Source organism: Mastigoproctus giganteus, chromosome 5, assembly GCF_048544385.1.
Source record: "Mastigoproctus giganteus isolate SK-2022 chromosome 5, ASM4854438v1, whole genome shotgun sequence".
Taxonomy (NCBI): Eukaryota; Metazoa; Arthropoda; class Arachnida; order Uropygi; family Thelyphonidae; genus Mastigoproctus; species Mastigoproctus giganteus.
In genome coordinates this window covers 47,993,548-48,016,812 of record NC_143579.1, presented here as the reverse complement: position 1 = coordinate 48,016,812, position 23,265 = coordinate 47,993,548, and the positions used below count along the sequence as shown (strand labels likewise).

At 37.6% G+C, this 23,265-nt stretch overlaps 1 protein-coding gene across 1 annotated transcript in view; it reads right to left on the bottom strand.

Annotated features, from left to right (window-relative positions):
- Window positions 1-23,265, bottom strand: part of PolrMT (mitochondrial RNA polymerase) — a 395,821-nt gene that overhangs the window by 198,515 nt on the left and 174,041 nt on the right. Inside the window, exons 14-15 of the mRNA XM_090374544.1 lie at window positions 22,824-22,903; window positions 1,132-1,198 (exon numbers count right to left, since the gene is read on the bottom strand). Of these exons, the coding sequence (XP_090230670.1) occupies window positions 1,132-1,198; window positions 22,824-22,903 (147 nt within the window). The remainder of the gene's footprint in view (window positions 1-1,131; window positions 1,199-22,823; window positions 22,904-23,265) is intronic.

Below are 23,265 nucleotides of genomic sequence, written 5' to 3'. Positions count from 1 at the left end.
TAGGAGCCATGATGACAAAGTTTGTCAGATAAACCATATTCACCCAAACAAACATAGATCGGCAATTTCTAGTAAGTGCAAAACAAATGTACAAAAAATGGTATTAGTAGGTAAATGCAGTCGTTTTATTAGCAGCTTCCTTTTTATGTTGAAAATGGTGCCAAAAGTAGTCCCAAAAACATCAATTTGGTTTGATTTGGTTTAGGGCCTTACACAGATGCAATTTATTTCACTTTAAAGTTCAATAAACTTAATTAATTAGCCAAAATTACACAAGTTAAGTGTACCCCATTTATCTATGCAGTGGAAAAATTAGCACATTATAAAATTGTAGTATTATCCCTCATAAATAAAAATATGTGCAATAAAAAAATAAAAATAAATAGATGGAGTAAAATATCAAAAAAATATTCAAATTGTCAGATATAATTATTAACATTAATGAAATAATTATTGAAAAACCATTATTATTGAAAAATAACAAACTATTGTTATAATTACTACTGATTCCCATTTAATAATAATATTTGGTAATTAGTTTAGTTTTATCATAACTTGCATTTCTTAATAACTTACAAGACTTGTTGAAAATTTTCTTTCCAGATATTTTTAATACTCCATACACTTTACTTAACAGTACAACTGACTGATAGAGTTTCCTATAAGCTGTTGGCATACCAATCCTCTCAACATTTTAATGCTGTTATTATGTTAAAATATTACTGGAACTTTGACTGTCAGTAACTTGAACAAAACTTCAAATTAATATGTAATAATGACAAAAATTTAAGTTTGTGATTTATGTAAATATATAAAAGATTACGTAAATATATTTTAACTTCCGAGAGTGTATATATATATATATATATATATAATATATAATCTTTATTGTAAACAAAACTGGTGTATACAATACACCCTTTGCAGCAGCAATGCCAGGGGATACAGAGATGAAACTAATGACTAAATCAATGAAGATTTCTGTCAGTTTTAAATAATTTATAAGGAAATCCATTTAATAAATGGAATGCCTAAATAAAACAGTATACAAATATTTATTAAAACCCAATATACATTAATAAAAGATCTTCTAAAATATGATCAGAAATAAAAATACAGAGTAATATGTACTTTAATTTCTTGCCTTAACTCCTTTCCATGGTAACGATACAGGTTATAGAATATGGGCATCATCCTCCTGTAAAACAAAAATCCCATTCATGAACCTGTACAATCTTGTAAAGAAAGACAGAACGCACATTGACAAATTTTAAAAATAGTAAATCCCTAATAAATAATGAAATAATAAGAAGGAGGAGAGAAAAAAAAAAAAAACACACATTAAGAAAATTTTCAATTATTTTGTAATTAAGAAAAATAACAATAAAACACTGAAAGGATATTAGCATTTCAATTCAGAACAAAGTAAAAAATATTAAATGGTATAATATTGGTTTGCCAAATGAGGTGAAACACAGAAAGAATTATAAAATTTTTCTGAATATAAGAGGACATAAAAATAGGGTGAACTTGTCTCTTTGCTTCTTGGTGCCTCTGTAGCCAGGTGGGAAGGAGCAGCAGTGCATAGCACACGTTTCTTGATTAGGCCAGGGTTCGAGCCCATTACCACCAAATACGGAGGATGCGGAAAGGTCAGGGAATGACCACCGCATATCCCCGGAGCAATATGGCCTTAGTTGCTAATGCTCTTAAAAACCAAAAAACAAACAACAAACAAACAGCTTCACTTCTTTCCCCTTCTAGAATTTTGAAAATACAAAAAAAAAAAAACACTTTCTGATGAAGGTCACCTTTGAACACTGTTTCCATCACCTCCATCCAAACCTGCTATATCCAGTGGGTAAGATCACGATGATAGTACAGATTAGTCATTTGGACTATCCTCTTTTATATTCAGTTTTTTTCTAGGCTGTCAGACCTTTAGCCCTAGCTAGACTAAGCCCTCTTTCATCTAAATCTTACGTACCACTCGATACAATTTCCTCCTGGATTTCCTTAGAGCCCATTACCATTCATTTTTGGGTTTTTGCTTCCGTAAAGGTGAGTACAGTGGTCCCAGTTTTTAAATTCTGTACAGTGGGATCAACTGACGATGCTACCAACAGTAAATTCTAAGTGGGAAGCATTCAAGGAATTAATTGTGGAAGCTACTAAAAGTTTCATACCTATTAAGAAATATTGTACAAAGTTTAGGCCTAAATGGTTATCTAATGAATTAATGAGACTCGTAACAGAGAATAAAAATGCATGGGAGGCATATAAATTATCAAGCGACTCAGAAGCCTACGGCAGATATAAGCTAGTCCGTAATCCAGTCACAAAGGAGGTTAGGCAGGCGAAGGCAGATTACGAGAAATCTTTGACAAAGGATGCTAAGAAAAACAGCAAGGATTTCTTTACATATATAAACTCTAAAAGGAAGGGGATGAATCTGATTCATCCCCTTCCTTTTAGAGTTTATATATGTAAAGGTCCACTTGATATCGATGGTTCGACTGTTGATGATCCTCCTCAAATAGCAAACAAACTGAATGAGTATTTTGCATCTACATTCACACATGAGGAGTTATTAAGGTTTGAAAATGGCAGAAGGTTATCAAATTGTAGCAGGGTGCTTAATGATTTTGTAATAACTGAGAGCAAAGTGGAGGAAACATTTTTGAAGTTAAACATAAGAAAGGCACCTGGGGTGGATGGGATCTATCCAGTTATATTAAAGGAGGTGGCAAAGCAACTAAGCAAAACCTTGGACTCAGGGGAGGTCCCCCACGGACTGGAGATATGCAAATGTATCCCAAATTCACAAAGGGGAATCTAAGGGTGACACGAGTAATTATAGACCAGTGTTTAACTTCTGTTCCAGGTAAAATAATGGAGTCACTGGTTAAAGATGCATTGCAGGATCATCTAGACAAGACTGCAGCAATAATTCAGACAGCATGGGTTTGTTAAGGAAAAGTCTTGTCTGACAAATTTGATAGGATATTATGATGTGATTACAAAGGAACTGGATGCAAAAATAATTTTGATATCATACATTTGGATTTCAGGAAAGCTTTTGACACTGTTGCACATGGAAGACTATTGTACAAATTGGAGCAGAATGGTATTAAGTGTAAGTTGCTACAATGGATAAAAGGATGGTTGAGTGGGAGAAGACAGAGGGTGGTAATCAATGGATGCTGCTCTTCGTGGACTAATATTATTAGTGGAGTCCCACAGGGTTCGGTCCACTGTTGTTTTGTATATTTATCAATGATATTGATGAAGGTATATCAGGCTTAGTGTCGAAGTTTGCATATGATACAAAGGTTGGCAGGGTTGTTAATGATAGAAATGGCAGTGTGCAACTGCAACAGGATCTAGAAAATTTGGGCAGATAGGCTAAGAAGTAGCAACTGAAGTTTAACCTTGACAAAGTACTGCACATGGGTACAAGTAACCCAAGAGAATCGTACCAACTGTGTGGTACTACACTTAAGGTGGTAGAAAATGAAAAAAACCTGGGAGTAATTGTGCAGTCAATATGAAGTTTTCTGAGCAATGCAGACAGGCTACAAGGGCAGGTCATGGGGTTTTGTCAATGATATATAGGAATTTTGCTAGCAGAGAAAAGGAAGTGATTGTCCCTCTGTATAAGGCAATGGTCAGGCCATGCCTTGAGTACTGTGTACAGGTCTAGAGGCCTCATTTTAGGAAGGATGTAGATTTCCTTGAGTGTGTACAGAGAAGGGCAACAAGATTGGTGAGGGGAATGAAGGGATGCTCTTACCAATAGAGGCTTAAGTTCTGCAAACTGCAGTGGCTGGATACTAGGCATCTGCGCGGTGATCTGATTGAGGTGTATAAGGCCTTGAATGAGTTGAGCACGCTGAATTCTGATGGAATCATTCCACTTGTTCAGATTATTCTGAACGAGTGGATTCTTCTATTGGAATGAGCAGAAGCCTGAAAAACAAGATGCAGGATATTTCAGAGACTGCTGGGAATCATTACGGTACAAGTAAACACATGGGTTGTGTTAGGATAGCTAAGAATAGAAACAGGTGCATGTATACTTGCGTGTACACCAATGCTAGGAGTTTGGTAAATAAATTTCATGAATTTGATGTATTGCTCAAAGCATCAAAGGTGGATATTGTTGGAATATCAGAGACAGATATAAGGAATGCAGAACTGGAATTTGGGGAGTACAACATCTACAGAAAGGATAGAACAGGATAGGAAGGGAGGAGGGGTTATGCTATTAGTTAAGAAACACATAAAATCCAAAGAAGTGAAGCCAGTCAACATCGCTGGACAGTGCACTGTCAAGTCAGTTTGGTGCGACATAAGCATTGCGAGATCAAAATTGAGAGTAGGAGTGTGCTATAAGCGTAATGACTCTGATGAGTATAATAAGAAACCGTACAGGGAAATAGTGTGGGCCAGTACATCAGAGAGTCTTATAATGAGGGATTTTAATTTCCTAGATATTGACTGGAATTTGTGGGTTGGACACTCACACACTAGCAAGGCTTTTGTGGATTTATTGGATGATTGTTTTCTACATCAGCATGTTCGAGAGGCAACTAGAGGGAGTAATACTCTTGATTTGATTATCAGTAGTGATTCTTCATGCATTAAGAATCTGCAGATAAAGGAACCACTAGGTGGCAGTGATCAGAGTGTGCTGAAGTGGTATTTACTCAAAGAGGTAACTACCATCAGGGGTAAAGGGAACTACGATGGTCTGAGACAGTATTTAAATTCTGTACAGTGGGACCAACTGAAGATGTTACCAACAGCAAATTCAAAATTGGAAGCATTCAAAGAACTTATCTTGGAAGCTACTAGGCTTTACATGCCATCTAAGAATTGTTTGTTTGTTATTTGGTTTTTAGGAGCATTAGCAACTAATGCGATATTGCTCCGGGATATGCAGTGGTCATTCCCTGACCTTTCCGCATCCTCCGTATTTGGTGGTGACGGGCTCGAAACCCGGTCTAATCAAGAAGTGTGTGCTACGCACTGCTGCTCCTTCCCACCTGGCTACGGAGGCGCATCTAAGAAATATTGTTCAAGGTTTAGGCATAAATGGATGTCAGATGAACTAATGAGACATATGACAGAGAAGAAAAATGTATGCGATACATATAAATTAACACGTGACACAGAAACCTATGGTAGATACAAGTTGATCTGTAACCAAGTTACAAAGGAGGTTAGGCAGTTACGAGAAATCTTTGGCAAGGGATGCAAAGAAAAACAGCAAAGAGTCCTTTACTTATGTAAACTCTAGAAGGAAGGGGATGAATCAGATTGGTCCACTTGATATAGATGGGTCAACTGTTGATGATTCTGCTCAGGTACCTAACAAACTAAATGAATATTTTGCATCGACATTCACACATGATAAGTTATTCAGCGAGGGGAATGCCAGAGTTGTATTCAACTCTGGCAGCAAGCTAGAGAATCTTGTAATAACTGAGAGTAAAGTGGTGGAGAAATTGTTGAAGATAAACACAAGAAAGGCACCTGGGGTGGATGGGATCTATCCAGTTATATTAAAGGAGGCAGCAAAGGAAGTAAGCAAACCCTTAGCCATAATTATGAGAGCTTCCCTGGACTCAGGGGAGGTACCCACAGACTGGAGATATGCAAATGTGACCCCAATTCACAAAGGAGGATTAAAGTCTAACACAAGTAATTATAGACCTGTGATTTTAACTTCTGTTCCAAGAAAATTAATGGAGGCACTGGTTAAACAAGCACTGCAGGATCATCTAGACAAGACTTCAGTTATAGCTCGGACACAGCATGGTTTTGTTAAGGGGACGTCTTGCCTGACAATTTGATTGGATACTATGATGCAGTCACAAAAGAACTGGATGCAGGGAATAACTCTGATATTATATACTTGGATCTTAGAAAGGCTTTTGATACTGTTGCACATGGAAGACTGCTGCACAAATTGGAGCAGTGTAGCATTGGAGGCAAATTGCTGCTATGGATAAAGGGATGGTTGAGGGGGAGAAGACAGAGAGTGGTAATCAATGGACACTGCTCATCGTGGGCTAATGTTATTAGTGGAGTCTCTCAGGGTTCAGTGTTGGGTCCATTATTGTTTTCTGTATTTATAAATGATATTGATGATGGTATATCAAGCTTAATGTCCAAGTTTGCAGACGATACAAAGGTTGGCAGGGTTGTCAAGGACACTACTGACACTATGCTGCTGCTGCTGCAACAGGATCTGGAAAGGTTGAGCAGATGGGCTGAGAGGTGGCAAATGAAGTTTAACATTGACAAATGTAAAGTACTGCATATGGGAAACAGCAACCCCATAGCAACGTATCAACTCTGTGGTACTACACTGACAGTGGTAGAGAATGAAAAGGACCTGGGGTAATTGTGCAGGCAGATGTGAAGTTCTCTGAACAGTGCAGAGGGGCTGCAACAGTAGTTGCAACAGCAACTATTGATGATGTCACCAACAGACTGTCAGATTTTAAAGGGGGTAAAGAAAATATTATTATTCATGTGGGGACAAACGATATTAAACGTACACGATCTGACGATTTGTTGGAAAAATACAGGACCATGCTGAAGAAATGTCGCGAGCTAGGCCATAATGTCTATGTGTCTGCAATTCTGCCCAGACACGATAGGAGGGATTATATGTTAAGAGCCTTGTGGATTAACTCAAGACTTGAAGGAATCTGCAAGGCTTTAGGGGGTAAATTTCTATCAGCATGGCCCACACTTGTAGGTAGAAGGAATTTGTTTTGTAGAGACGGGATACACTTAAACAAAGGTGGTGCAAAAGTTTTTGCCAGTATTATTGAGGATACCTTAAAGGCTCAGGGAAACTGCTAGTTAGGGGGGATGTGGGTAATACTGACACGCGTTTATCTGATAATATTGGTCAATGTAACTCTTGCACATACCTTAAGAGTTCTTATCTGTTACCCCAACTGGATGTATTATCTAGATGTTCTGGGGGCAAAGACGTTTCACGTGAGCAGGTAGCTAATATCAGGGAAGAGAGCCTAAAAAACTTCAAGGGTTGTGTTAGGGTTGTTAAATATACAAGAACAGTAAATCTTAATTGTTTATACAGTAACGTTAGAAGTGTCGTCAATAAAATGAGTGAATTCGAACTGCTGGTTAAAACAAGTAACGCGGACATAATAGGGCTTACGGAGACGTGGTGCCACCCGGAAATTGGGGATGATGAGTTTCAGTACGGCGTGTATAATGTATTTAGGAAGGATAGAGTAGATAGAAGGGGTGGTGGGGTAATGCTTCTTATCAGAAGCAACCTGAGTGCGACGATAGCTTTCCCAGATTCAGACATTTCACATGCTAGTATAGAGTCTGTATGGTGTGAGATAGTTGGAAACAAAGGTACAATGCGAGTAGGCGTAATCTACAGACCAGGTGATTGTGAAGACTATGACAAAAGCCTCTACATGCAAATGGAATGGGCAAGTAAGCGTCAATGCCTTATTATGGGTGATTTCAATTTGCCTCTAATTGATTGGAGTAAATGGGAAGGAAACTCGACATGGGGAACAAAATTTTTAAATCAACTAGATGACTGTTATTTGTATCAACATGTCAGGGAAAGTACTAGAGAAAAGAATATCCTAGACCTCATCATCACACATGAATCAGATGACATAACAGGGCTGACAGTAGAGGAACCAGTAGCAGGAAGTGATCACGGAGTTCTACGGTGGATGATGACGAGAGAGGTAGCAGAAGTAAAAGGCAAAGGAATGGGTTTTAATTTCAGAAAAGGAAATTACGATGCCTTAAGGTACTACATGGCCTCTATTAACTGGGTAGATATCGCGCAGAGAATGAATACAATTGAACTGTGGTACGCTTTTAAAACATTAATCAAAGATGCCTTGAATGCGTATATACCATTAAAAAAATACTCCACGAGAAGGGTTCCAAGTTGGATGAATAGTGAAGTTGCCACATTACTTGAGCAGAAAAAGGTGGCATGGAAACGTTACAGAGCAATAAAAAGTACTGAAGCCTATAACAGCTACAAGGTGATGTGTAATAGAGCCACAGAAAAGGTTCGACAGGCAAAGGCAGTTTATGAGAAATCACTAGCAAACAGAGCAAAGAGGGGGGATAAAGAATTCTTCACATATATAAATGCCAAGAAGAGCAGGACAAACCAGATCGGACCTTTACGTAAGGGAAAGGGGATAGTAATAAATACACCAGCTGCCGTTGCAGATGAACTCAACAGTTATTTTGCATCGATATTTACAAATGAAAAGCCTTTTGTGGCAATGGGAAATTGTGGGAGCGAAGTTAAAAAATATGTAATTAATGATATTGAAATTTCGCAAGATTATTTAATGAAAAAACTTTCAAGCCTACAGACTAGTAAGGCTCCTGGAGTGGATGGAATATACCCTATAATCTTGAGAGAGGCGGCAAGCGAGTGCATTGAACCACTGAGGCTGGTTATGCGAGCATCACTAGACTCTGGGGAGATTCCCTTGGATTGGAAAAGTGCAAATGTATCTCCCATACATAAGGGTGGCTCTAAAAGTGAAGTGGGAAATTATCGACCTGTCAGTCTGACTTCAGTAGTAGGGAAAATCATGGAGGCATTGATCAAGGGTGGAATTCAGGATCATTTGGATCGAATTGAAATTCTCAAGGATACTCAGCATGGTTTTGTAAAGGGAAAATCATGTTTAACAAATCTGGTTCGCTATTTCGAAAGGGTCACTCACGAGCTGGATTTAGGGAATAATTTCGACATTGTTTATTTAGATTTCAGCAAAGCTTTTGACTCAGTCCCACATGAGCGGTTGCTTTATAAGCTGGAACAGGTTGGAATCACTGGGAAAATCCTTAGATGGATAGAAGGATGGCTTCAGGGCAGGAGGCAGAGGGTTGTGATAAATGGCTATTCCTCAGATTGGGTTGATGTAAGAAGTGGGGTTCCCCAAGGATCAGTATTAGGACCACTGTTGTTTTTAATTTTCATAAACGACATTGATGAAGGGACGGAGGGCGTGATGTCTAAATTTGCAGATGATGTTAAAATTGGTAGAGTAGTTAATGATCACTGTCAAGCTGAGCTTCTTCAGAGAGACCTAGATAGACTTCAAGAATGGTCAGAAAAATGGCAGCTGTGCTTTAATCCAACAAAGTGTAAGGTATTACACCTGGGAAACAGTAATCCCAAAATAACTTATTCACTTGGTGGAGTTCAACTAAACCCAGTACTGGAGGAAAGGGACTTGGGTGTTACGATACGGTCAGACATGAAATTCTCTGAGCATTGTAAACAGGTTGCAAGGAAGGCCCATGGTGTCCTATCGATGATCTATCGAACTTTTGCAAGTAGAGATAGGGACGTGATAATCCCATTATATAAGGCCTATGTTAGACCACACTTGGAATACTGTGTTCAAGTATGGAGACCGCACCTAAAGAAAGACATCGAGCTTCTTGAAAGGGTGCAAAGAAGGGTAACTCGCCTGGTGAGATCGGCAAAAGGGCGTCCTTATGAAGAAAGACTTCGAATATGTGGGTTGCAGAGTTTGGAAACTAGACACCTTAGAGGAGATTTGATTGAGGTGTTTAAGGCTCTGAGAGGCATCAGTAAAATGAATGAGGACAAAATTTTCAAGATTATAAATGATGCTAGAACTAGGGGACATAAATTCAAGTTACGCGGGGAAATGTTTAGATTGGACTGCAGGAAGTTTTATTTTAGCCAGCGAGTTATAAATTACTGGAATAAGTTGCCTTCATGGGTGGTAGAGGCCGACAGTTTGGGGAAATTCAAAGGTCATCTGGATAGTACTTTCGGGTAAGGGAAGCGCATAGGATGATAGGATTAATTTCCTTTTTATTTAATTTTTAATTTCATTTTTTTATTTATTATTATTTATTTATTTATTTAATTTTTGTTTTTATCATTGTTTTGTTCGGATTTTTTTTTTTTTTTTTTTTTTTTTGGCTGGTGCAGCATAAGCCATAGGCTTTCTTGCACCATACGGCCGTTACTAATACTAATACTAAATACTAATACTAACAGTAGCTCATGGTGTCTTGTCAACGATATACTGTATACAGGTCTGGAGGCCTCATTTCAAGAATGATGTAGAGCTGCTGGAACGAGTAGAGAGAAGAGCAACAAGATTAGTGAATGGAACAAAGGGGTACTCTTACGAAGAAAAGTTAAGTTTTGCAAATTACAGTGTCTGGAGACTAGGCACCAGCGAGGTGATCTGATAGAGGTGTATAAAGCCTTGAATGGTTTGAGCATGCTCAATGCTGGTAGGATTCTTCCTCTTGCTCAGAAGAATCACCTGAGAGGGCATAAATTCAAATTGAGGAAAAACAGATGTAGGATAGACGTGCGGAAATATTCCTTTAGCCAGCGGGTAGTTGGTTGGTGGAACAGACTTCCATCCCTTGTCGTGGAAGTTGATAGCCTAAAGAAATTTAAAGCTCAGCTGGACAGGTATTTCGAACGAACGGAAGGGTGAAGTGGAAGTGGGGTTTTTTTTTTTTTTTTGGCTGATGCTACATAAGCTTGCTTCTTGCATCATATGCCTGTACTATTGCTAATTACGTACCTAAGAGGGCATAAATTCAAATTAATAAAAGACAGATGTGGAATAGATGTGCAGAAATTTGCCTTTAACCAGCGGGTGGTTAATTGCTGGAACAAACTTACATCTGTCATTGTGGAGGTTGATAGGTTAAATAAATTTAAGTAGGAACTGGACAGGCATTTGGAGGGAATGGTGCGATTTTTTTTTTTTTTTTTTTTTTATTATTATTTTTTGGGTAATGCTGCATAAGCTCATACACTTGCTTTCTTGCATCACATGCCACTACTACTACTAACTAGTATTATTTTCATTTCAAATATTTGTTTAGCTAATATTCCTTCTCTCATCCTTTCTACTAGGTCTTTACCACCTTAAGTTTGCTTCAATCTTTAACTGGATATTAGTTACCCCAAGATATTTTCTTACTGAATATGCACACTAATGTATATCAATCAGCACTGTCTATCCCAACTTTCATAACTTCTTTTTGTGTAATTAATTTTTGTGTCAAATTCTCCACAACTTTCATCTAATATATTCAGAGATTCTTGAAGGTCTTTCATGCTACTATTTAACAATACAGTATCAACTGTATATAATAATAAAACTGTTTATATTTCTCACACACTAACCTTATATTCTTCTATTAAATAGTCCATGAAAATTATGAAAAGAAGTGGCAATAAGGTACAGCCTGGCTTCACTCCAAGTTTAACCTTAAATTATTTTTCAATGTTTCCCCTAATTCTCACTGCAGATTCATTTGTTCAGTAGTCATATAGCTAGTCCTGTACTAAGAAGTCCCACAAAGAGAAAGGTAAGGATTGGATATTAGTATTAGCAGAGGCATATGATGCAAGACAGCAAGCTTATACAACATCAGCCAAAAAAAATTCCCATTTTACTCATCCTAAATGGTCCAGTTCTTCCTTGAATTTATTTAAGCTATCAACTTGCACGACAGATGGAAGTTTGTTCCAGCAATCAACTACCCACTGACTAAAGGCAAATTTCCACACATCTGTTCTACAACTGTCTTTCTCAATTTGAATTTATGCCCCTTCAGGTTTGTAATCTGAGCAAGAGGAAAAATCCCATCAGCACTGAGCCTGCTGAAACTACTCAATGCCTTATACACCTCAATCAGATCACCTCGCAGGTGCCTAGGTTCAGATCACAGTCAATTCCTCTTATGCATAGGTTAGGAGATGTGGGCTTCCTCCTTCTTCTAGCCTCATACTTCAGTAACCTGACAGTGTTATTGATGAAGCACTTTAACCTACATGAAATCTAAATAACTGATTATTTCCTCCAGTTGGAAATTATATGGAGAGCAGACATTTGGTGGTACTTGACTTCCACTTCATCAGTGATTGCAAAGACAGCAAATAAAAAAGGAAAAATAAAGTTAAATTGTTATTTGCTACTACAATCATCATCATCAGCCATTATCAATCCACTACAGGATGAAGGCCTCTCCAGCAACTTTCCAGTTCCTTCTGTTTTGTGCAATGGCCATCCATTTATTACCCACAAACTCATGAATTTTATCTATCCATCTCCGTCATTGTCTTCCAGGTTTTCTTCTAACTCCTCTGAGTCCATCTGTCATGTCTTCGAGCTATGTCCTGCCCAAGACCATTTTAGTTCTTTAGTTTTGATAAGAATGTCCTTTACTTGAGTTTGCTGCCTAATCCTGTGTTTCTCTTCTTATCTAACAGTCTGATTCCCAATATAATTCGTTCCATTCTTCGCTGTGTCATTCTCAGCTTCTCTTCCATTCTTTTGGCAAGTGCCCAAGTTTCACTTCCATAAGTCATGGTGGGGAGTATACATTGGTTCATTATTTTACATTTCAGACAAATTGGGATATTGCTCTTCAGTATGTGACTATAATTCCTGAATGCTATCCATCCAAAATTTATTCTTCTCTTGACTTCCAGCCATTTATCATTATTACAGCTAATAACTTGTCCCAGATAAGTATATGACTCTACCTTCTCAATTACTGCTCCTTCAATCATTATTTCCCTTTCTGTGGCATACTTGTTCATCATTACTTTTGTTTTAGCCATATTCATCTTTAGTCCAAAATCCTTACTAACTGTGCATAACTGATTAAGATTTTCCTCTAATTCTTTGGGATCGTGGCTTATGACCACAATGTCATCTGTAAATCGTAACTGGTTTAGGTACTCTCCATTCACACTGACTCCTTTCTGCAACCAGTCTAATCTTCTGAAAGCTTCCTCAAGGGCAGCAGTAAACAACTTTGGAGATATTGTGTCTCCTTGTCGAACTCTTTTCTCAATTTTAAATTTGCTACTGTCTTTGTCTAGTCTAATAAAGGAGGTAGCTTTCTCATATTTTTTCTACAAAATCATAATATATGGGGTATCTATGCCTTGTCTTTCCAATGCATGAAACATTGCCTTATGCTATGGAGTCAAATGCCTTTTCATAATCCACAAATGCCATGCATAATGGTGTTTTGTATTCATTTGCTTTCTCCATTAGCTGTGACATTACGTGAAGGTAATCCATAGTTGAGAATCCTGTCCTAAAGCCAGCTTGATTCTCATCAAGTATTCTTTCTAATCTGTTAGTAATGACCCTTGTGAACAACTTGTAGATGTGGGATAACAAGCTAATTGGTCTATATAATTTCCAATTTCTGATTTATCTCCTTTCTTATGCAGCAAAACTATGGCTGCATTATTCCACTCCTTAGGCACCACACCCTTTCTAATGCATTGTGAAGAGTCTTGCCAGTTTTTGTGCCATGTCTCTTCCTCCCAATTTTAACAATTCTACAGTAACTTTATCTTTCCTCGGGGGCTTTTTGATTCTTCATTTTATTCAACACATGTTCTACCTCATCAGGAAAGATATCGGGTATGTCGCATGTGTTACTAATTTGCGATCCATCTTCCCCACTGCTAGCAACATTCCCTTGCTCCTTGTATAATTCTCTATAGTAGTCTTCTGCAATTTGAATTATGTCTTCTCTGCTGTTTATAAGTACACCATCGCTATTCTTCAGTTTCAGTATCATATGTCTTTCTGTATTACTGCTCATGGCTGCTAATTTAAGTCCTTTGTTTTCCCTTAATGCTTGTTCTACTTTTCTTGTGTTAAATCTTCTGATGTCCTCTCTGAGTCTCTTTCTAATGGCTTTGCATAACTCAGTATACTCAATTTTCTCCTTGTCAGTGTTTATCTTGATCTTCATTTGTTGTCTTTAGCTCATCATGACAAGTGTTTCTTGACTAATTTTTTCTTCTTTGGATTTCTTTTTACCTATAGGTTTCTTGGGCTTGATCACTTTCAGAAAGTTGTAATATTCCTCATCGATATCTTGGTCCTGAGCCTTCATTCCGTCTGCAGAAGCTCAAACATGTTCTTAAGTTCCAGTACATACTGCTTTTTCTCCTCTTCTGTTATCTCAAATACCTTTGTATTATTTACTTGAGTCAATTTTTTCCTTTCTTTTCTTACATCTATATCAAGTGTGCATCTTACCATTCTGTGATCACCTCCAACATTTACTTTGTTGAGGACAGTAACATCATTCACAATATATCTTCTGTTAGTGAGGATGAGGTCGATTTCATTAGTTGTTAATCCATTTGGGCTCTTCTATGTCCACTTTCTGTTCACTCTTTTCTTGAAAAAAGTGTTCATTACTGACAATCCTCGAGATTCTGCAAATTCCACAAGTCTTTCATCTCTTTCATTTCTTTCACCAATCCCAAAATTTTCTATAGTTCCCCTTTCTCTGCTGTTTTGTGTCTTTCCAATCTTAGCATTGAAGTCTCCCATAATGATAGTGTAGTGAGTTTTCTACTCATCTAGAAGACTCTCAATTTCGGTGTACATTTCTTCAACCTCTTCATCTTCATGGCTCGATGTTGGTGCATAAATCATTATAACCTTCAGCTTGTACCTCTTAGAAATCCTGAGTAGTAGTCTTGACACCCTTGGTGATGTACTTTTGAATTCCAAAATGTTGTTTTTTTATATCTTTATGGACCTATTATATCGCTACTATAATAAATTATTATAAGTTCCTTACATAAGGCTAAAATTTAATTTAAATCTATTCTAATCTAATTCAGATCTATCCTTGTTTAGTTGAAATCACACCTTCTAAATCTAAGGCCTCAGGCTGTAATCTGCTAAGTATTAAAGTCCAACCTAAAATGAATTTAATTCAAATTAATCTTAACTGATAATTTTAAGTAACTTACAATAATTTATTATAGTAGGTTATAACAATTTAATCTTATTTTCTCCTTTTATTTTCTGTCTTTGCAGTGGTAAGACAATACTATGAAACATTTGATTTCCATCTGTGCATAATTTAATGGAAATAAATAGATATTTAGAACTCATGTAGGTTAAAAGTGCTTTATTCCTTTTTTAATATATTTACATTATCTACACACCATGCTGTTTAAACAAAACAACGCCAATAGGGTTTGCAATATTTCAATATTCAGATGTCAAATACATATTATGTAAATTTTTATCTAGGCACTGATTTTAATGATTGAGCTATAACACTGTTACCTGCATGTTCATATAGGTAAAATTCTTGCTAATGCCAACCAAATGGGAAATGAAGAAAAAGTCAACCGAGACAGTATGCCTCTCTAAGTCAACTTAAAGTAGGACTACAATAATACTAATTTTTAAGGAAATAATCTAGTCTGCCTACATATAAAGTAAACAGAATGACTGGAAGAATTTTCAGATTCAAAAACTCCAAAATGCCAGGGAGATGGTATGCCTCCTTACCAGCATATAAGGTTATCACAAAATTAAATACATAGAATAACTAGAAGACAATTAACGATTAACTTCTGAAATTTCAGAAATTGTTAATATTATTTTATTTTGTTCAACACATTAATCACTATGCTCAGTCCATATATAGCTATTACTTTTGTCATCACTATTCCTCACTTACTATCTACAGAATGTTATTTCCCAATCCATGCTGTTTTGTATACTAATTAAGTTTCCAATAAAAGATTGATAAGAGATTAAAATTAATGATGATAATAATAATAATGATGATGATAATGATTTCAGACTCGCAAGGGAATAACTTGTACTGGAAGGAAAATCTCTTCTTCCTCAATCACATCAGATAGGAATATTTAGTTGGAAACTCGAATAATTAAGAGACCCCTGAAAAATCTGTTAATGAAAATAATTCTGTACACATTAAGAATAAATGATTCAAAACCGAACATATCCACAGATATTTCTGATGTGTAAACATTTTTGGCGGCACCTACTAAATTTCGGACAGTAGTAAAACCAATTTGTCACGATTTTGTGAAATGGAAATTACATCAAATGATATAATTTTCAGAAATGGCATCAGTTACTTGCCGTATAGGGTCTGACACTAATGCAGTTACTTTCTGGAAGTGACATCAATGACGTCATTTCAGTTCTTTTTGACTTTCCCATGGTTCCAACAGCACAAAGCATCATGGGAAAAGCAAAAATAACAGAGTTGGGAGAGGAGATCATGCAAAGGACCATGAGAGGTGCTCTTGGACGTGCTCAGAGCTGGCATAAACTTGCTGGTTGCAGAAAAACATTTATGATTCGGGGCATACCACTTAGGTGGCTTTGGGCTAACCATTGCTACCCGTGGCAGAAACCTTTTGGTAACCAGAGAAATGGATATCTTGACGGCAGTGTGCACTGTAATTCCATTTATCACAACGGCAGCCTTACCATTTGAAGGGCATGTAATGTAGGCGTTACAGTACCCATCTGTATTACTGAAGCGGTCATATATTTCCATCAAGATGCAAATCATAAATGTATTTTCGCAATCAGCTGAGCCCAGCACTAAACCCTGAGAGACTCCACTGATTGTAACAATACAAATACTTGTATTGTTGTAACTATACTATTCAACAAATGGCTACAATTAAATGGGTAATAGGCTATTGGCCTAACCTCTTCCAAATGTTGATTCAGTAGCATAAAACATTAAATTGTTCATACTAAATATTTCGGACTGAAGTATGACGTTAATATCACTAACACTGATTCGGAGGGCTCCTCCGTAGCCAGGTGGGAAGGAGCAGCAGTGCGTAGCACATGCTTCTTGATTAGACCGGGGTTCGAGCCCGTCACCACCAAATACGGAGGATGCGGAAAGGTCAGGGAATGACCACCGCATATTCCCTGAGCAATATGGCCTTAGTTGCTAATGCTCCTAAAAACCAAATAATAACAACAACAACTGTTTCGGCAGAGTAAGTAGCAGAGAAATGGATTGGTGTTGTCAAAGGTGTTTACACATAAAACATATTTCGTGCATACAGGGTACTCCTTCTGGTATGTATGGACACAAGATAACAAGGGCCTACATACAAAAAATGTACACTTGGATAAATGAGATTTAAAAAAATAAATAAAAATAAAACAGAATTACTGAAGGAATTATTCCATTCCTCATCCACTAAATCAGTCAAGATTCACTCCTGCTTCCACTTAACTAAAGTACAGCTCATTATTTCAAGAAGTAATGGGGTGTAACTGCACCAGATTCAAAAGTCGTGCCATTGGCCCCATCAAGCAGCATATGAAAAAATGCCATGTTTCCTTGTTTGCATTACTATCATTTTTATTTTTTCTAATTTACAGTTTCATTAAAAACTAATTGAAGTTATTATTTATGCACAGCCATAATTTTTCAAAACTTTAATTGAAGGAAATATTTTCTTAATTAACTGATCTGCATAAATATTTTATTATGCTAAGAGAATTTTCTGTTAAACACCAATATGAATATGCACTCAATAAGTAACAATTATCAGCATCTTTAGATTTTTTAAAAATATATATACAGTAGAATCTTGATTTTCCGGGATGGATGGTAAAATAAAAATCCCGGAAAATCGATTTCCCGGTTAATCCAAAAATACAGTAACTCCCCAACATACGTTCCAGGACCTCTTAAATAAGTCGAGTTTTACGTAACTCTGGAATAACTAATAAAATATTGCTCCTATATCCGTGATATGCCAAAATTACAAAAACCACATAATATCCTCAGAAGAATGAAGAAAAATAGTTACATATTTTTCAATTAGCTAGTTATATATTTTTTATATATTAGTTATATATTTTTAATTAGTTCAATTAAAACTTTATCTGGGGACAGTGGTGAAGTTGCTGGAGTGGTACATAAGAAAAGAAAACATTAAAGGAAGAAATTGACAGTAAAAACTGATATATACACTGGCGTGCAAAACTTAAGGATCAACACTATTTCTAAAGGTTACAACCACAAAATCAAACGAAACAGCCTGTGGCGATTTGCATAACTGTAGCTGTTCAGTAGAAAGCTAGTGCACATGTAAAAATTTGAATTGTGATGAGAGGACTCACATAAACAGATAAAAGCAGCAGTTATGTGCAAATTACCGAATGGTGAGCACGATTCGTACAGATGTTCGATTGGTTTCATACAGTGCTACAGCAACGAAATGACCAGTAGACAACATCTGGATGACTTTACCCGAGGTCGAATAATTAGAAAGCTTGAGAAAGGTCGAAGTGCGAGGAGTGTGGCTGCAGAGTTCGGTATTGCCCATAGCATCTCGCACATGCGTGGTCGGCCTTCAGAACGACAGGTACAGCTGTTCAAAGGACCAGTGGTGATCATCCACGAAAAAAAAAACGCCCAATGATGACCGTTATATACTCCTATAGACCAATAGGGACAGACACCAGACAGCAGGATCCATTGCAAACCAGCTGCACAGGACGCAGGATATCGTGGTTTACTGTGGCCAGGCAACTTCACAAAGGTGGACTGTTTTCCCGACACCAAGTACGGTGTGTCCCTTTAACACCTGCCCATCGGAGACACCATTTACAGTGGTGCATCAAACACAAGGACTGGACAGCAGTGCAATGGGGTAAGGTACTCTTTACTGATGAGAATAGATTCGGTCTCAGAAGCGATTCTGAATGTCAGCTAATCTGGCGAGAGGTTGGCACATGGTATCACCCTGCAAACATCACTGAAAGGGATCGATATGGCAGTCGAGGTGTTCTCGTCTGGGGAGGCATTATCTTGGATGGATGTACACAACTCCAGATACTGGAAGGCGGTACTGTAACTGGTGCATGCTACTGTACTGAGGTAATCCTTTCCCATGTGCATCTGTTCCAAGGTGCCATTGGCCCCGAGTTCGTGTTTATGGATGATAACGCCACACCTCATCGCACTGTAGCTATTGATATGCTTTTGGAAAGTGAGGACATTGTTCGTATGGATTGGGCTGCCCGTTTCGCCGATCTAAATCTCGTCGAACACATATGGGTCACTCTGGGGGAGATGCCTAGCAGTACGTCCACACCCACCAGAAAATGTTCGCCAGCTGAAAATGGCGCTGACAGAGGAATGGACGATGTTACCGCAAAAACTTATCAATAACACTGTTCTAAGTATGGACAGATGGTGCAAAGCCTGCATCGACATTAGGGGCGGCCATATCTCCCACTGAGGACTACCTCTTCCCTTTGTTCCATCTTTGGCAGTGATGTATCTGTATCATGGCAGCCAGTGCTATGTTGCCATTTTTGAATAAAGTCCCTCTGTACCGTTTTGTTTCTGTTGTTGTGTCGATGTTGTTTCCTTCATCATTTCTGTACTTCATGAGGTTCCTTTGGTATGCTTTTCCCACATCCAGGCTACTCCTATGAGAAGCTACAGGTGAAAACCTGACTGGTCCTTAAGTTTTGCACACCAGTGTATTTCGCAGCCCTGGTTATCATTGTTGACTTCATTGGTGCCGATCCCTTCACCGCTTCTCGTATTCTGTCTCTGTCCTTTATCATTGTGTTCACCGCTGCCACTGACAAATCTGAATTCCGCGCAATACTTGTTAATGTTTGGCCATTTTCATACATCCTTATTATTTTAATTTTCTGATCTAACTTGATCACTTTCCTTTTTTGATAAATTTACTAGTACCGCTGTCACTTATTCTCTTAGTCAGCACCATGATAACAGAGAAAATTTAATTTTCTGAAAAGAACTTCACAGGTTTAAAGCAAAAACTCACTGTTATCACCCCAAGCGAGCTCACATTTTACTAAAACACATTTCTGGAGGTCCCTACCATAAAACAATTTGCACTTTCTAGGTTACTGGGCTTTTCTGTTAGTTCAAATCATTATAAATGGTAGTATACTCGATCGTATTGCATTTGCGATAATACCGATAGCTGGACTTCTGTGGGATTTTATGTTATTATGGTGAAATGTGTGTCCCCTTCACTGAAATCTTCAGTCATATAACAAAAAACCTAAATAAATTTTAAGAATCTTGTCTTCATTCCTATTTTTAGGCTTGTTTCTCCATATCTCGCTTGAGCAATTTGTGCCTGCCATGATCATCGGTATTGAGTGCTTATTATTATTATTCTGTTTTAAATTTTACAGTCGTAAAAAAGAAAAAAAAATTGAGTGAAAAAAATTAACGTAAGTTTGAAGTTACGTAAGTTGGAAACCTACTATATCCAAAAATGTTCAGCAATCTACGTAAAAAAATATGGCGATAGATAAAAAACTTACCACGCACTACTCGCGTGTCCAATACAATGCTTCCCTTTATTTTTTTTTCGATGCCGATTTTAAATCTAATAGTTTCCCTTTATTTTTTACGATGTCACATATGGTTTGGTCACCAACATTATAATGGTTCATTAAAGGTTCATTATAATGGTTCATTAATTAACGGATGCACCGTTTTCAAACTTTTGAATAATTTCAAATTTTTGTTTAATAAATTTTTTTTTCTCTTTCAGGTGCGATGGAACACAATTGAAGCAATGCACTAAAACAAACTAAACATTTGTTCTCTATTTTTTGGGCATCTTCCAATGACGACTTTATAACGCCCTTCTTGTCACTTATTTACAACTTGCAAAATATTTGTTTATACCTATTCTAGTTATTACTTGAATTTTATGATTTCTGGTTGATTTTTTTTTTTTTTTTTTGGAGTCTTGAAGTGTCCCGGTTAAACCGATCCCGGTAAATCGAGAGTCTGCTGTATATATATATTTTTTAAGATTTTATCCCCCACAGTATTCTTATGTTCCTTAATACAGGCATAAGTCTGAGATAAGTTTTAAGTTCATCTGGCGATAACATTTCCACAAATGGTTGCATTAATGGTAACATAATACTAATTGTTGATCATCTCATTGAAAGTAATGGAGTTCCTTTCCAAGAAGTCACACCAGTCTAACATTTTGGAAAGGTATAAATCTCATAGAACTCATGAGGATTGTCTCTCAACTATATCTGAGAATTCTTAGAACTAACATATCCATCTGAATGGAACCTTTGCTTTTGTCTACCAGAACTAACCATACAGTTCCTCAATATCAGAAGTTATTGCAAAATTTGAAGTCTCCCTGTAGCAATTTGTGTACTGTCTTCACTTTATAAGAATACACATGCAACAGTTTTCACAGAAAATTATGAATGGGTTGACAAACATGCCGCTTGATACAATACAAATCAGAGGTTTAATACCTCTGATTTCTATTATAACTTTCCAAAATGAATATTCTTTACTGTAGACTGGACAACATTCTTGTACTTATACAGGGTGTCTCAAAAATATCGGTACAAACGTTTAGGGGAGGTAGGTAACATCTAAAGGAATGTGAATCGCATAGGAACACATAACCGGAAACGTCACGGGGAAGTAGTAGCAGAGGCACAAGAAGCAGAAATGACACAAGACAGTAATTAGTGGCAAACATTTATTTGACATAATATTAACAATGGAGTATGAGATGGATGCATTTCATGATGTTACGACAGATGCTCGAAGGTTCCACCATGGGACGCGATGCATGCGTGACACCGACGCAGCATGGATTGGCAGACACGGTCGAACACACCTGGAGTTTCTTTGACAGTAGTAGCAGCGCAGACGAGTCTCGCCACGAGATCCATTTCCGTCTCCACAGGCGATTCATAAACGATAGATTTGAGCCCCCCCCACAGAAATAAATCAAGGCTCGATAAATCAGGCGAGTGTGGGGGCCAGGCAACAGGTCCACCGACACCCAAAACGCCTGTTCAAATGGTCACGAACACACCTTCCATAATGGGCAGGTGCCCCGTCATGTTGAAACCAAATGTTGCGTCTCACATTTGCTGGAGCACTGTCAAGTAACCCTGGTAAAACTTGTTCAAGAAAGATCCAATATTTAGCGGAGATCATGCGGGATGGTAACAGGTATGGGCCGACTAAGCAATCACCGACCATACCTGCCCACACATTTATTGCGAAGCGATGTCGTGCCGCACGGGGCGCACACCGTGTGGGTTGTTGTGAGCCCACACATGAGCATTGTGCTGATTGAATAAGCCTTCCCGAGTGAAATAAGCCTCATCCATTAACAAAACATAGGCTGGAAAATTCAAGTCTTGAACACTTTCTTGGAGAAACCACTGTGCTAAAGCCACACGTGCAGGATGATCTTGGGGGAGCAGTAACTGAAACCTTTCGAGATGAAAGGGGTGTAAGGAATCGCCGTGCCAGACACGCTGTACACTGCAATGAGACACTCCTAAGGCAGGGGCAACGGCACGTGTGCTGATAGTAGGATTATTCTGGACGGCATTCAACACACTTTCTTCCATGGTGGGAGTTCGCGTCGAACGTGGTCTGCCCGCACTACTCCTGTTACCTCTAAATGACCCATAATTGCACAAATTTTGATGCACACGCGCAAACAAACGGTGGTCCGGTACATGTCTGTCTGGGAAGCGTTCTCTATAAATTCATTGAGCAGCTCATCCATTGCCCTCTGCTAATCCTACACTAGGTGCATGCCCGCCAGCTCACAGTTCATATATCGATGCATGCTCTTCGTGCGGCGACTATCGCGACGTCTACTGATTTACAGTGACGTTTCCGGTTATGGGTTTCTATGCGATTTACATTCCTTTAGATGTTACCTACCTCCCCTAAACATTTGTACCAATATTTTTGAAACACCCTGTATAATCTGAAGCAGAAATAAATGTCATGCCAATGAGTTTTATGTTAATAAGTTTCTTTTGAAAACAATATAAAAATGTCTTTTATTAATATTTCTAAAAAGAAGTGAAGCATTTTATACATATACTAATGCTACTCACTTGGTAGTTGCAGAAGGGCGAAGAAGGTTTACATCAATTTTTGCATGATTAATTAGAATATCAGACAAGAACTTTCCAACCTGTAATAACAAAAAAAAAATAATAAATAAATAATAACACTCACAGAAAACAATTCACAATATCAAAACAAAATAATTATGAATAATTTTTCTGTACTTCTACAGAAGGATTATTCAGTTCCAGTCAATACTTTAATAAATCAAATGCTAAAAAAATTAAATAAAAATAATGAAATAACGTAAATAACAAATAGATTTACATAAAAGAAACCCTCAATTTAACAGACTTTGGAAATAATGGATAGCATCCTGTACAGGACCAAAGGGCAACTTAAAAGAATCCACCCAACCCCTCTGCCTGTCAGAGGGGGAGGGATTAATGTAACTGCCTCAGTCTGTTACTATTTATTATCAGTTAAAAC